The sequence below is a fragment of the Glossina fuscipes genome, unplaced genomic scaffold, assembly GCF_014805625.2.
Source record: "Glossina fuscipes isolate IAEA_lab_2018 unplaced genomic scaffold, Yale_Gfus_2 85, whole genome shotgun sequence".
Classification (NCBI taxonomy): Eukaryota; Metazoa; Arthropoda; class Insecta; order Diptera; family Glossinidae; genus Glossina; species Glossina fuscipes.
This window is the reverse complement of record NW_023998439.1, coordinates 699325-715713: the sequence shown is the minus strand read 5'-3', so window position 1 is coordinate 715713 and position 16389 is coordinate 699325. Positions and strand designations below refer to the sequence as shown.

Here is a 16389-nt window from a genome sequence, read left to right as displayed (position 1 = left end):
TTAATCCACTTCATTTGATCCATTGGTTTAGCGAGCTCATAGGTTCTTCGTTTCGAGCAAATTTTGTTTGCAATGTTGTTTGTTTTCCAGGCTATCCTTTGAACTATCTACTTTAATATCCCGGAAGCATTCCAACCGCAAACAAAATATGCCAGATTAAGTCAGCCAGTTGTTGATTCTATTGCAAACAGTATTAAAGAAAAATAAACTTTCAAGTCGACCGTTTATGAACAATGATAACCTATAGTTTTACTTAGTAGTCTATTATTTGTTATACGTTGGGTATACTTCTTAAGAATAACTTATTAAGAATAAATTGAAAATGAGTGTTGCATTTATCAAATTGGTCATCGACACTTATTTATGTTATTTCAAATCTTATAATTTGCGTGTGATAATATATTTTGATCCAGCGTATTCTTATTTTGAAAGATATGGCCCGAATACATGCATAGCAACTTTCAAACGAGTGATATTTTGTATAATTTACAACAATTTTGCTACAAAAATGCAAATAATCGCATAAGAGATTTGTGATACATGGACAGGCTATTAAAATGCACATAATCGCATGGGATATATTTCATTTGAGATCAAAATGTTCTTTTTTTTTTTTAATTGAAAACATTTTCTTGTGTATAAAATATCTTTTATTATATATATATGTAAAAAATTACAATGGTTTCTTTTTTTATTTTTAAAAACTACAAATTGCTTGGATATGAAATGATGAAAGGAATCATATTGGATCGTGAAATATTTGCAATTAAAAAGTAGTATAAAAAATATAATAAATTTCTGAAAGGTGTATAACATTGAGGAGACATTACATACGTGTATATTGACGGTAGACAGAAAAAAAAAAGACTTAAAATTAATTGAATTTATATCAAAAGAAAGAAAAAAAAAAAGAAAAAACCAATCTTACATGTCTTTATCAGCATCATCGTCATGGTTAAAACATATAAGAAATATGTATTAAAAATAAATTTTGTTCTTCTTTGGCATCTCTGCCATGCTTGTATTGATAGAAACTGCAAAAATTTCCATTTAATAAAACAGCATTTGCCTTTTCTCTTTAAAACTTAAAAAGCTACGGTTGAAAGAATGCGGGTCTCACACACTTCTTCTAGGTTAATGTAATAACCTTTGTTTATCTTCTAATATTGTTTTGAAAGTGAATGAAGCAGCTTCTTTTCGGATGAGAACATATAGATAGGATAGAATCATAAAACAGGTATTGGAGATGCATTAAAACTCAACTTAAACACTTTATGATAATAAGATATGATTATGCATGAATGTGTTGGCGGTAGCGGACTTAATTACATTATAGCACATCTCTTATTCTTGGTTACAGCAATACCATCTCCGATTGGAAGAGGAGTCTCTTTAAATTGTTTATCGGACTCTTCGGTATCCAAACAGCAGGTTTTTTGTGTATTTCGGCACGTCTCCTTATCAATGTCTTCTGTTACGGTGTCTGATGTTGAAACACCGGATTCAATTTCCAATCCCAAGGTAACGTCAACGTTATCACCTTGGGTGTCTGTAATATCATTTTTGTTGGAACTTATCGGTATCGGTAAGTCCTCTTGCGTGGTTATCTCACCGGAAACGTTTTGAACTTCAATTTCATCGTTTTGAACTTCAATTTCAGTATTGAATTTCTGATGCAAATTGACTGGGGTACTGCTTTGCAACGATGCCCGTGAAAAGCGATTGCGTAACATTGTAATTGGGGAGTAGACGACACTTAAGAAATCCATACGGGCCTTTTTGGGTGGTGAAACTTCAATTTCGCTTAATCCATCAGTTGATTGCAATTTTGTAGGTGGAGGAGTGCGCTCACGTTTGCGTCCTCTACCAAAGAAGAAGAACGATGAATTATTAGCTGGCTCGGAGCCTACAGTTACGTTCAAACTGCTGCTGGTAGTATCCAATTCAGAATCAATGCGTCTGTATGATTCGCGATAATGCAGGTTACCCTGAAATTTAGATGGTGTGTAATCGGTAATGGGTCGTATACTACGTCTACCAGAAATTTGTGAAAATGGTCGAGGACGTTCAGGCAAACTGCTGAATTGCGTACTTCGCTGAGCCGTTTCCGATACGACATTGGCTTTATTACGTTTACTTGATAGAGCTTTGCCAGGAGTAGAAGTGGCAGAGGGCGATAAAGATTTCGTCTTTAGATGTTCCGGTTGTAATTTATTGGGGGAAACATCCATCACTAGAGGCTCCATTTCCGAGACATCGGCAGAGGAGGTCCCTTCCTCATCACTTGCAACCAATACTATCGTAGTCGGTTTTTCCATATTGTTGACGGTTCCCGACTTTTGTGGTGTTTTTTCTACGCCAGCTTTAGTGGATGCTGCAGTTTTTACACTTTTCGTAGTAGGCGTAGCTACTTTATGGTCTTCCTTGCTTTTCGGGGTAGAAACCATAGTAGTAGATTTGATAGATTCTTCAATTTCCATTTTCTCCTCTTTCTTCTCGAAAGTCTTTTGTTCAGCTGCATTGTCATTCGGGACGCTCTTCTCTTCAACGACAGGATCCTTTTTCTTCTCCGATCCTTTATTTTCGTGCTTTGGCGGAACAACTTCTAATTCAGCCTTAGCTTCTTCAGTTGCTTTGTCGTCTTTCAATTTCTTTTCATTTTTGTCTTTCGCTTTATTTTGCTTATCATCTTTTTCAGATTTTTCCTTTTTCTCAGGTTTCTCTGCTTTCTCTCTTTTGTCCTTTACATTACTGCTTTCATTTAATTTATTGTCATTACCATTCTGTTGCTGTTGCACCTGCTGTTGCTGTTGTTGCTGCTGCTGTTGGTGTTGATGTCTTTCTTTAACGTTTGTATTACCGCCCATTTTTGTGTTAACACCACCAACACCGTTCTGCGATTTGTCCAACCTTTTATTTGCAGATGGCTGAGTGGTCTGATCTTTTACATCCATCTTATTATTACTGATCAGTTGTTCAGTTTTTTGTTGATTTTTATCATCGGTTTTGGCATTGGCATTAGCTGGATGACCATTAGATCCGGTATTATTCGAATTTGCATTTTTACTGTTGCTGGGCGTTTTGGTGACTGCACCACTTAGAGAGAGCGGCGTACGTCGTCCCGGCTGAGAACTGGCCTTAGTTGACATAATTATTTATGCTTACAATTTCTAAAAATATAAGTTAAAAAAAAAAGCAAAGGTTAAGTCAGTTTATTTTCAATTTTTTCAAAATACTTTTCTAATAAAAATTCGTTAAATAATTGAGACGTTTTGACAAACGCCCAGAAGGAAGCATACATATATTCTTGATCAGCATTAAGTTAAGTTCTAAATCGATTTAAGTAGGCCATCTGTCCGTCATGTATTGTCTGTATTATCAGATAAATGGACAAAACTCTAGACGAATATTCTATAGATGATGCGTAGCATCTGTGACAAAAGTGGAAAAAATTTGCCCACGCCTCCTTAATATTATAGTATATTAAAGTTTAATTTCGTTTTCCGTACTTTTATAAGGCGCAGAAACAAGGTCGAAAAACCTTCTATAACATATAAATTCTCTCTCGGATTTCAAATTTGGAATGCACCTAAACATGTCCCTCTGTTCGTCTGCCTGTCTGCGCGACGATGGTGTATTTGTGGTAACCATCCCTTCGTTGGCGAAAACGGATATATCGCTTACAAATTTGCAAAAGTGTTTGAAAGGGACTTGAACTCTTCCAAGGACACGTCAAGGATTCGATCACGACTGAATGAAATTTTCTTACGTGTTAATTATAAGCGGGTTAGTGGATTGATAAAACTATATTTCACATGATGTGAGCAACACTGCATCATGAGTTACTAATCTGCTTTCAATATGTTTTCGTTCCTATGCTGTGTCATTCATACTTTTCCATTGACGGATCGAGAGCATTTTTAAAATTACTCTGCAGAATTCTGTCTTCTATCCCCCGTATAAACACTCGAACGACATGGAGACAAATTGATTTAGTAAGGTCTACAGAGCGTCTTGCATCGATCTAATTGGCTTATAGATTATAATTTGGCTTCTTGAGGCCACTGTACCTAGAAACCGATTGGTTTGCTGCTAACAATGAACAAAAGACTATCTTTTTAAGCTCATATCACTGTAAAAGAGCAAATATTCTGGATACAAGTTGATATTTTCAACGAAACACTATACATCATTATAGTGACTATACCAATTCGATGATGAAAATCTGGTCAGGAATGTGTATGTTCTTGATGGGGTCCCAAAAGCATATTTCTCTCTATATTCATTGTAGTGTCTATAATGATTCCAAAACTGAAAAATTTTTTTGTTCGTTGATATTATTCCCACTCCGATTGCTGGCGGACACACAAGCATTTCACAAACGCAATACACAAAAACAATGCGTGCAGATTTTCACTTACTTGCTTTTTATGGGCGTCTTATACCGTACTAGCACTTAAGATTAATTTCCATGATAAGAGAAAATAACAAATGTTTTTTATCTAATCACCGGCGAATACAAGTATACTAGATTTGTCCTTTCATTTGTACCATCTAAGGGTATACATTAATGGCCTACAAAAAAATCTGTCGATGCAAGATTTATAGCAATTTTAAGCATATTTGACAGTGAGAATAAATCTCTTTGGTTTAAAAGCAGCTCGTTTTACACGCAAAAGACCGTAACTGCAAGTAATGAATTTGGTATTGATTGATCGGCACATTCAATAGAGCCATGTACAAGATTCATACGGATTTGATTGATTAATAAAGTACTTTACACCTTTTATTCGTTGTTCTGTGGGGTGATTAGCATCAAAAATTCGTTCCATGACAAATATTATTCGCTCCTCTTAATTTTTTTATATTATCCACAATCGCATTGCGGTATATTGCAGTATATTATGTGAAAAACAATGCGTACACAATTATGTTTATTTCGATTATAGCATGCTTTGCAGCAGCAACTGCGCTCATCTTCAAACTTCATTTGTGCAAATTAATTCGAACAAGTACATGGCAAGACAGTGCTAATAAAAGCTAACTAAACGATAAATAGGCATGACCAAAAGTCATACAGGCTTGACGCTGTTTAAGAATACATGAGCTTTCACATAAGGCCCCTATACTGTCCATATATTTCTATACATTGCATAGAAAATCATAAATTTGATGCAACACAATTCCTTAATAGCAAATACGATAAGAAAAACCCTGTGATCCATATATGTGCTATGTTGCCATATATATATAGTACAGTGCGCAATAAAACAAAAACAAAATGATATAAAAATAACAACATTGCACTTGTTTTTCACATTGTCATGAATTTCTATATCTACACAATTTACGCTTATGCTAGGTCTTCTTTAAATTCATGTATTCCCAATAGTATATATATATGTTGGTTTTGTTGTTGTTATTATTATTGTGGCTTGCTCAGAGTGTTAAACTCGTTCATATAAAATCTTATATTCGTTATAGGCAATCGCATATACACATTTGTATAGGCAATTATCTATAAGAGCGAACGAGCGAGAGAGAGAGAGAGTAGAAAGATTTTTTTTTTTTTTGGTTTTACTACAATTTAATTTTCCAGCAAAGCTTTCTCTATATGTTTATAAACAGATAGCACGGATGTTGGAAACAAAAAAAAAAATTTGATGTGACTTTCACTTAAATTTCATACGAAGGAAAAGAAAACAAATTGAATGCTGCGCAACCTAAAAGCGTAGTAATAGTATTGCTTCTAACTTACATTATATATATGAGAAAAAAAGAGAAGGCATGCAAACAATTTAATGAGCCATGCAACAAAACAATTCAATTCTACGTTTAAGGGGAGCTTCAACACAACACATTCAGGTTTATATTTGAAACCCTATTATTACACTGCCAAGCCCTTTATGCATTTTGTTTATATAAATATAAAAATAATTTTCTTTGTGCCTAGAGAGACAGAGAAGTTCATGTACATAGGTATGCATACGTTAAACAGTAAGTTAATTCATTTCGATTTTGTCATTATATATTTTTCCATATATACATTAGACGATAAATTCATTTTCATGGAAGTGTGAAAATTGTTTCGATTTTCGAGTTTATTCATTCCATATGTTTTTCTAAAACTAATTATAAAATATTTTTCCTAGAATACTTAAATTACATACAAACATACACTAATAAAATAGTTGTTCGTAAAAATCGACCTAAGCCCGTTTTGTAATTTACTTCTTTTTTTTTTCATTACAATGTATTCATATATTCTAAATATTATATACAATTGCAGTTATATATAAAAAAAAAATAAATATAAAAGAATTTTACAGTGAAGGCCAAATAAATAAGGAAAGAATTTTCGTCTACGATTACGACTATGCTCTTCCTCTTTATATTGCGAATAATAATCTTCTCATATTCACTCTCAGAGGAATTTTAAATATTCTAACCCTCATAGCGAAGATTGGCAAATTCTTATTGTGAAGTTGTCATCGATGACAATAGTTTGCTAATTAAATATAATCAGACGAAATAACTTTTTAAAATTATGAATATTTCCTGTTTAATAATTTATTATTATTATTATTATTATTATTTTAATTTTAGACTAATGAATTGAATTCTTAGACTAAAAAAAAAGACATTGAGCACTAGCAACACAGGCTATCGGCAGTACTTTGTTCCATTTCTAATTAAGCAAGCAAGCAAGCAAGTAAGGTATATATATATAGTGTTAGGTAAAGGCAAGGTGTCATTTGTCTAATTGGTAATACCGTTTCCTCTAATTGAACCCATAAAAGCAAAGATAAGTTCTATATTTACAAATACAACTCGGCCCTTGGGCTCTAAGAAGACGATGATAGGAATTTCAACCGAATCTTGAAAATCTGCTGCTTATGGTAAATATGTGAGTAATATTTTCTTATTAAGCTATAGCAGGTCATATAAAGAATGTTTGGGCAAAGTTTTTATGACTTACTTTAAATGAATATTTGTAGGTTATAGATCACAAGTTAAATTCAAGGTGGCAAGGCAAAAGAAATCCTAAATTAATCAAAAACACACTGCAAAAAGGATGATAAAATACTTTTTTTTCCCTTCTGCTTATAGGATGTACATCAGTTAGAACTAAGCTATTAGCAGACGCATTGCTATTTAGAACCGGTTAAGGATTTTGTTTTTGCTAATTTAAATTGCATTCCTTTGATTCGTTAATAATGTGTTACCAATTTTAATGATGATAGAAGTCAGTTGTTTTAGAAGTCACTGTATAAACCAATCAACCAGGAATTACTCGTGTGCGTGCGTGTGTACATCATTTTTTTTTTCTAAAATGGCGGTCGTTGGCTTTTGTTCATGAAAAACATCAACTGAAAGCATCATTGACATCCTTATTGAAGCTTTTATGTAATCGTTTCATAATTAAATTAATCAAGGATAAATTAAGGATTCTTATTGTTATATATGTATATATAACAATTACTACCCCAACACAATAAACATATCACTTACAAGAGAGAAGAAAAAAAAAAGCGACGCTCGAGCCACCGCCAAGCATTCCAACGAAAAAAAACTATCGTTTACATAAGATTTTCATCGACAAACTACCAATTTTCTTAAATCAATTAATTGAACACCAACCTCCTTTATTAATGATCAGATTTTTATTCGAATTTGTTATTGTTATAAATAATTTTCTTTTTCAAATTTGAAATTAATTAAATTTGCGGGAGAATTTTCACAGAAAGAAAAACACACACAACTGATATGGACACACAAACACAACAAAAAGTAACGAGTTATACTATTTATGCTTGTTCTTATTCACTATTCTGACAATTCTTTCTAGTTTAATAGCAGTACGCCATCAGTTATCGTAAAATACGCAAACGAATTATTTTCAATTAATTTCTTTATGAAACTTTTCCGAATATTGCTTTCGATTAAAATTTCGATATCTTGACTCTTTGCCCAAATGTCAACTACTATAGAAAGGACAGAGTTGTTAAAGAAAAAGTGAACATCATGTGTGGTAATCTCAATTTGTAGAAATCGTTTTTTAAGAAGATTTTATTTATTAATTTAAAAAGAGAAATAACCAAAAAATTATTGCAAATTCAAGGTAAGTTTAATTAAATTACAATTATTTATATAATAAATTTTAATAGTTTGATAAAATTTCATACAATATTAAAGAATTACTTATATTTATTTCATAAATTATTATCATCTGCATATGCGTGTAATAAAACGTTGCCTTTTAATAAATGGATCCAACAACAACAACAATGAAAACACTTCTATTTACCGGTGGTGGTGGTGGCAATTGGTGGCCTGGGCGTTTGCTTTTCTGTATGTCTCATATGGTTGGCTAATAATCAAAAAGAAGAAAATATTAAAAAAAAAAGGAAAAGAAAAAACCTACGCATTTGATTTTTCAAATGAAATTTTAAAACAATTGCAACAAACAATATAAAGAAACGAGAATAAAAAAAATAAAACAAAAAGATCACATAATGGCCAACATATTGGAAAATCAATTAGTTCAAGTTCTTGAAAAACAATTAGACGAGCAATTGGACCGCTTGGACAATTTGGATACGGACGATCTGAAAGCGATACGAGAGCAACGTATCAAAGAAATGAAAGAAATGAACCAAAAGAAACAGGAATGGTTGAAAAATGTAAGTAACGTAGCCAATTCCCTATTAGCCACGTGTTTAACCAAATGACGAAAAAGGACTAAGAACTGCATTTTATTTCCATCTATGTTTTGATTCATTGCTCACAGATGAAGTTAGTCATCATTACTGAAGAAAAGGGCGTTTTTAGGTTAAATTGGGTTTTTCCGAAAAATTCTATTCAAATGTGAAATTACGATAGGCAATGAATACGATTTGCAAAATAGTTTATTAATTGAACGTGTGTTATTTATCAGGTCGGGACTACAAAAGTTTTTTAGACTTTAATAAATATTTGTATGATATAGTAAATCGATCGAGTTCCATAGGCGAATTACGTTTATACTTATTTATAACAATATTTAGGTGTATTTCATTTTTTCCCCCATTTTCTGCGAGCTCCGGCTTACGCAAAAATTGCATAGACAGTCGCACGAACATCGCACGTTGACAGCTTTCTACCACTCTACTAAAAAAAAAAAAAAAAAAAAAAAAACCTTTAAGAAATAAATTTTTTTAAAATTTTTCAGGGACATGGTACTTATAGTGAACTTGCCGATGAGAAGGAATTCTTTGAAATCTCGAAAAAGTCGCCAAATATTGTATGTCATTTTTATCGGGACACAACAGAGCGGTGCCGCATCGTTGATATGCATTTGAAAATTTTGGCTGGCAAGCATATCGAAGCGAAATTTTGCAAAGTGAATGCGGAGAAATCACCTTTTTTAACACAACGCCTGCGCATTAAAATCATACCAACAATCGTTTTAATTAAGGATAGTAAAACTAAAGATTTCGTTGTCGGTTTTACCGATCTGGGTAATTGCGATGATTTCTCAACAGATATGCTTGAATGGAGAATCGCTCAGTCGGGTGCTATCGATTATAAAGGCGATTTGATGATACCGCCCGACATGAAAAAGAAATCATTTATAAATCGTGTTCATAAAACGATACGTGGCGGTTACGATTCCGATGATTCCGATATTGATTTTGATGATTAACAGAAGAATTAAAACGGACTGATGTATACGCTGACTCTCTCTTTCCCTCTCTCTCTCACTCTCTCACCCTGAACTAATGTTTTCATTGTAGTTAATACCATCCTTTGCCTTTCAGTTGCAAGCTTGAAGTGTCTTTTATTTAAGAGCTTTTGAGTTGGATTTTTTACAAATTCTTGCTCATCTTTTTTTTTTTCCTTTTTTTTTTTCTCTCTGTATCGTGCTTAAAATCAAAATATTTTAAGGTAACATTTGTTTTCACTGCTCAATTGTTTAAAATTTTTCTTGTCATTTTAATTGTTTCGATTTAAAAAAACAAAAATCAAAGTAAAAGTATTATAAAATTTTTTTCTAAAATTTGTTATTTAGTTAAAAGAACAAAAAAAAAAGAACATCGCACAAAATTCCAAATTTTTTTTTATTATGGAACTATTTTATTCCATTAACAAGTTCTAATAATAATAAAAAAAACATAAAAAATTTATTTAAATAAAAATAAAAACATAATTTAATTTTTTTATTTTTATACTTAGATGATGAACAAAATGGAGCATAAAAAAAAAACATTAATTAACCTATTAGTTCTTTGACTTGTATAATTTATTTTTGTATTAAAATTTAATGCATTACGAATTTTTTTTATGAATATTAGAATTAATTAGGTTTAGTAATTGTATGACAATTCTAACCTAATAAGCGTAATAAAAGATTTTTATTAAAAAATACAGAAAAGTAAAATAAAAAAAATTTTATTAAAAAATTCATAAGAAATTTTTTTAAATAAGAAATTTCTATGTGCTTACAGTAGAATTAAATTGAGTGTTTGTTTAATGTTAATGTTTGTTTAATTTTTCTTCTTGAAAGTAACGCAGGACATGTAACTTTATTATATGCATAAATAGTTGCTAGTGCCGAAGGAACATAGATGCGAAGAATTAACACAAAATGTTCAAAAATATGCGAAAATCGAACGCCAATTCTCTAAAAATTGAATAAATTTAGTCAGGAGACGTTCAAGGGGAGATAAAAAATTTTGGATTAACTTAAATTAACTTAAATGTTGTCTCTTCACAAATTTTAAAAACAACTTACTTTGATTTCGCTTCGTCAAAGTCTAGCTTGTCTGTTGCTTAGCCGGGTTGTAGAAAACATTATTATTCTTTGATGTAAAAATGCGCGGGTAACAATAACATTATAGAAAGTAAAAATAAATGCTACTTTCTAATAGAAAAGTTCTTTCCAAAAATGAAATATCGTGCTGCGCATATCATCCGATTGTAATATTACATATAATATATGCACACTATCTTAATACATACTCTAATTCGGCTTAATTTCTTTTTAATTTATTTGAAGTCATGTTAGAGCTAAAAGTAGATTAATTTCTTAAAGCGCATACGAATTATGGCGAAGAAACTTTAGACTTTGCATTTTCTTTGAACTTTATCATAAACTTAGCGATTGTCTTTGCAAAATTATTTCATTTATATAGTAAAATTATTCCGAATGATGAGCCTTATTTTCCTTTGACGAAACCCGTAGCACTTATTTGCAATAAAATGTATCTTTCATATTGTGCGACTAATATATTTCTTGTATTCTAATTGGAAGAAAGGCATATTACATATTATGACGCTTTATAACAAAATAATTGAGTCAAGAATTTGAAAATGTGATCTTGGAAAGAAACCACAAATTTCGTAGCCCTGTGTAATCTGCTAGATCAAAAATTTGAACAATGCATCACTGAACCGGCCCAAGTAAGTAGCATTGAGGCAACTTTGCTTAGCTTTGATAAAAGCATGCCTTGGGTGATAATAAAAACGAGTTTAAAAGGCATGACTGGAGTAAAGGTTCTATTATAAATAAGTTATTCTGTGTTTACTTGATTACATTACTAGAGACTGAACATTTCGTTGAACTTGCGAATGATTGCTTATTTCATTAACTAGAGTAGTGTGAGGACAAAAGCTAAAAATTAATGGATATGAAAACTGCAGGAGCCTGCTTTTCACTACATAATCATAGATCCTCGAATTCTGTATTTTGTTGGATTTCGACCAACTACTTATAAAATTTAGGATTTTCAAGTGAAGCGATCTCTTTGCTACATTCTATCAAGAAAAAAGATAACTGTGCAACATATATAAAAGTCGATGTAGCGTATTGGAGAAAGCTTTGGTGTTTGGAAGTCGTCAAATAAAAGAGAAACGGTAACGGTAATTTTAATATTATGTTAACATTATGCTCCGTTCGAGAATACGACGCGTAATGAAAGCAGACGTAGCAAAAATAATTTGTATACAAATTCCAATCATCTGAGAAAATACAAATAATTGAGAATGTTTGAATAAATTTCTTTACATGTATTGTGCCGCTTTTGTGAATAGGCGTATACAATTAGCAAGAATTTTGGATGTATTGTGCCGCTTTAGAGAAAGTCTGAAAACACTAGGGCTCTTGATTTTATCGAAAATTTTACTTTCTATTTGAGATTTGAACTCACTACCATTGAATTGTTAGTCGAGATCGTTTGCCTATTCAGACGTATATTGTCATTAATAATTATAATTATTAATTAACAAAACTAAACTAAACTAGAAGAAAAAAAAGTCGTTATTAAATAAGACGTTCAAAGCCTCTACTATCCTTTATACGATATAAGCCAACAACTGTATGTGTTCTTACAGTTGAATATCTCTGTTAATTCCTATTTTGTGCCAGCGCGCTAAAATCTGGTAACTACTCTTGTAAGTGATAAGAGAATTCTAGTTATTGGCAACCCAAAGTGTAAATTAAAATGAAATTGTATTTTTCTGCGGAGCTCTTATTAGAAATAACAAATTATACAAAATAAATAGCAATAAATGATTCAAGATTATTCCTGAACTTTACTAAAAGGCGTGCTCTTTAATCATTTCCTTTATGTGAGAAGATTTTGTGAGAAAATGAAAGGAAATTTGACGTGAAATATTTAAAGAGGGAAGCCAAGCAATAAGCCGGTTTGCGCATCAGGTCAATTTTTGTTGTTGTTGTTGTTTTTTTTCTCTGTAAAAAGCTAAGGCCAAATTTATTGTTTAACCGTAGTGAAATGTGCATATATAGATGTACGGATGACTAAATAAAATGAGCTCATACTTGTAGCATTTTTTATTTTTGTAATTTCGGGAAGAGTTAGTGATTTTGTATCTGATTTGCGCATGTAAGAGAATAGAAGCGAAAAAGAATCACCTGAAAAGCAGTCAGTAAATATGTGTGTACTCATTTCCAAAACTAGTTTGAGTGAGACATTTTTCTGCTTGTGAAAAACTATTGCTGGGCAGAGAAGTATCAGGTCCAGAGGCAGTCATAAGATATATGCGTTACACTCTAAATAGTTGAATACAAGAATTGAATGCAATTACGGTGGTGGTGCGTTGTTGATGACGACAACTTTTTCATTACTATTGATATATACTATAAGCCAGATGTTTGATTAAAATTTACAAAGGGCATAAAAGATTCGTGAAAAAAGCTTTTAATTGAAATAAGTAAATATAAAAAAAACAACTTTATGTTAATTGAATGTTTGAAATAAAACAAAATAAAAAAAAAAAAAACAAAGAAATAGAAATAGAAAAGAAAAAAAAAAAAGAATTTAGTTCACACAAATCGAAACGAGAGGCCAAAATCATAAAATCAATATAAAAATATAAGAGAATAAATAATTCATATGTGAAAAATATCGAGCAGCAGTAACGTTGAATCCGCAATAAAACAAAAACCTAACGTAAAAACGTAATTAATAAAAAAAACTACTTAAGCTCTCTTCAATTTAAAGCGTACTCTGTAATCCGTTTTTATTTTTATTCGAAATACTTTATCCGTAATCGATGGATCAAAGTTCTTTACTTGTTAGTTCAACCGCAACCGGTTCTCACAGCAATCTAATGGCAGGCAGCAGTACACCTATACGTATAGGTAGCTTTCATGGGCACGGCGGCAACGAATCGCCCACCCCCAGTTCAATTGGCCTAAGTAATCAAATCTTAAGTCAACATCAACAATCAAGCAGTGTACCGACTTCCTCCGGACATTTGGGACAAAGTTTAGCCTCACTTAACATGAGTACTTCTAATAATAATAATAACAACAATACTAATAATAGTAATAACAACAGCAACAGTAATAATCAAGCAACTGCCAATATTTCCGCTGTAAACGTAATTAGCTCCGCCGGTGGAGGTTCGGTTAGCGGTTCAAGTGTTACACCACCGAACAGCGCGGGTTTACGTCAGGGCGGTAAGTTATTGTTTCTCATTCTCTATTATATTTTTGCAATGATTATTTATACATATGTGTTTAGATTAGATTTTCTGTCTAAATTTTATTTGTCTCACACTTCATTTAAAACATACATATATTTAGTAGTTTTGTTGGTGTTGTTGCCGTTGTTTACTTATTATTAATTAGAAAGTTAATTTACTTCTTACACTGTTTCGTAATATTTCGATCATAGCAAACATCTACTTAGCGGAAATTTAATCCCAATGCGTAAGGGGCAAAGAAAAGACAAGTGAGTTGTGCACAAAGCGAACCGATTAAGTGCTAATGATTTCATAAAGTTTACACATCCCAGCCAATTTTCGTCTGTTAATTTGCTGAATAACAGAAGAAGAAGAATATTTCATAAATTGTTGCATAATATTCAATTGCCATCCAATAGATTATAAGTTAATGCTTTATGTAAGATTATTGCGATTCAGTCTGGCTGTCACTTTGGCGCTGCTCTCCATCTAACAATATAGTGTAGTAGAAGCGCCCGCAAAAGACAAAAACATTTTAATTTTGTCATCCGTAGTACATATGCTAAAATCGTTAGATTATGTAAACCTTCATAAAGTGAAAATGGTCCCGAAAAACTTACAGGGTAGGCAAGCTTAGATCGATCAAGGATCCAAAAGTAAAAATGTTCCTCCATTAATAGGTATAATAAAAGCTGGGCCTATCTCAACTCCTTCTCAGTATTGAATATATCCATATAATAACCTAATACGCTCTTATATATATACAGTGGTATACGGCATAAAAAGGAAGCCAAGAAAGAACTTTATAGTCGAGGCGGTCGACCATTAATTACCCTACACCAGATTGTCTGCCGCAATAAGTATATTTGTATGAAATAACTGTTATGGATAAATTTTTCTCCCCACATATTAAAACCTAGACTTCTCTGTTCTACAAAGGATCAATTTTAGTGAAGGTCGTTATTGGGTAGGATCCAAAAATAGGCACAGTTCAATTTTTTATGTTATTTTTTGAATGGAAATTATATCTTTTTGTCGTACAAACTTTAGCTTTTGTTATATGATAGGGGGTTCAAAGATTGCTCCAGCTCGTTCACAATTTTCCTACCATTTTAGAATACCGGAAAACTACTACTTAGCCATTTTTTCCGAGAAATTTTGAAAATTTATATGGGGCGTGGTCGTAAAAGTGGACCGATAGCGTTCGTCCTTCGGTCAAAACACGTCATTGTAGCAAATTCCAAGCAAAATATGTCAACGACGGACAGACGGACAGACAGGCTTAGATCAATTCGTATTATGATTCTGGATCGGTATAATAAAAGGTGCATCTATACTAAAGACTTCCCCTTGCTACATATGTCCGCATTAACTTAAGCGAAAAATTTTCAATTGAATTAATGCGAAGTGAATTTAAAGATAATTTCCGCAAATTCTAGACTTTTAGTGAAACGAGTTCTATTAATTAAAATTAAAAGAATTCTAAAAACAATTATTTTAATCATAATATAAAGGGAATTTATTGCTAAAGAAACCACTTTACCGTTAAAGGGCTAACAGCTTTCGTATAATCTTGACCAATTGCTATATAAATGCACGTTTACACTATGCTTTTACATTTGGAAAATTTCTCTTTTGTATGGGGGCCACATACGCATGTATACATAGATAGATAGATAGATTTTTATTTGTTGTTTTATAATTTTAGTTTAATCTTCTGGTTATGCTTGAAATGCCAGTTAATAAAAAGTTTAATTGCCTTTACCGACCGGAAAACGATGTATCGTTGTTTTGTCAAAACAAATTACCACAAAAGTGCAAAACGAAACCATAGTAATACGAAACAAGCGACTTATTGTACATTACATGTGAATCTAGCATGGAACGAATTTTACTTAACCTCAAGTTTGATTTAAATTTTACTTACGCTCATCAAGTGTTCCTCTGAACGAGAATTTATTAACTAAATCTTAACGAAATCGGATTAATGCAATATATAAAAATACTTTTCCAAATGTGGAGTATTTAGGGAGTGTTCTGTCACTTGGGCGACCTAAAATACGCAGCTATGCCCAAAGTGGAAAACTTAAGATAAGCAGCTACAATTGCATATTCATAGAGGCTTGAAAACTGAAATAGAAGACAAAAAAAAAGAGAAGGAATTTTTTTGACCAAATTATTTTAATCAGAGTTGTCCGTATACTTGCCGAGAGCCCTTGAGAGTAATTGTAGCTTCTATAAGCTTTTTTACATTTATTACTTTCGTTTGTGCTTGAAGACGAAACCCTTTATAGATGATTGCCAGTTGCCAGTACGAGTGTATTCGTTAAATAATTTTGTGAATTATCCGTGTAATAGTTTCATTAGTACTCTTCGTTTTTCATTCATTTGATTATTTGGAATATGGAAAAAAGAACATCG

General features: G+C 31.9%; 3 protein-coding genes across 6 annotated transcripts in view; 2 read left to right on the top strand and 1 right to left on the bottom strand.

The window, feature by feature from the left end:
- Window positions 1–686: 686 nt before the first annotated feature.
- LOC119638209 (DNA ligase 1) lies at window positions 687–7761 on the bottom strand. Of its 3 annotated transcripts, none has more exons than XM_038034875.1 (2): window positions 7513–7634; window positions 687–3170 (listed from the first exon to the last, which is right to left on the bottom strand). In XM_038034875.1, the coding sequence occupies exon 2, from the start codon at window positions 3147–3149 to the stop codon at window positions 1326–1328; it is 1824 nt and encodes a 607-aa protein (XP_037890803.1). In that variant the 5' UTR covers window positions 3150–3170; window positions 7513–7634; the 3' UTR covers window positions 687–1325. The 3 variants fall into 3 exon arrangements, with proteins under 3 accessions (XP_037890803.1, XP_037890804.1, XP_037890802.1); XM_038034876.1 differs by lacking the exon at window positions 7513–7634 and adding an exon at window positions 4422–4992; XM_038034874.1 differs by lacking the exon at window positions 7513–7634 and adding an exon at window positions 7642–7761 and having other exon boundaries at window positions 688–3170.
- A 649-nt stretch (window positions 7762–8410) lies between these two features.
- On the top strand, window positions 8411–9904 carry LOC119638205 (thioredoxin domain-containing protein 9). Its single transcript, XM_038034871.1, has 2 exons — window positions 8411–8684; window positions 9212–9904. Exons 1-2 carry the CDS (start codon window positions 8517–8519, stop codon window positions 9683–9685), a joined length of 642 nt encoding a protein of 213 aa, XP_037890799.1. The 5' UTR covers window positions 8411–8516; the 3' UTR covers window positions 9686–9904.
- A 3370-nt stretch (window positions 9905–13274) lies between these two features.
- The window catches only part of LOC119638184 (oxysterol-binding protein-related protein 8), a 46732-nt gene continuing 43617 nt past the window's right edge, over window positions 13275–16389 (top strand). The window contains exon 1 of one of the 2 annotated variants that reach the window (XM_038034833.1): window positions 13275–13963. In XM_038034833.1, coding sequence (XP_037890761.1) covers window positions 13555–13963 — 409 coding nt within the window. In that variant the 5' untranslated portion in view covers window positions 13275–13554. The remainder of the gene's footprint in view (window positions 13964–16389) is intronic. The other variant, XM_038034836.1, reaches the window with a different exon arrangement.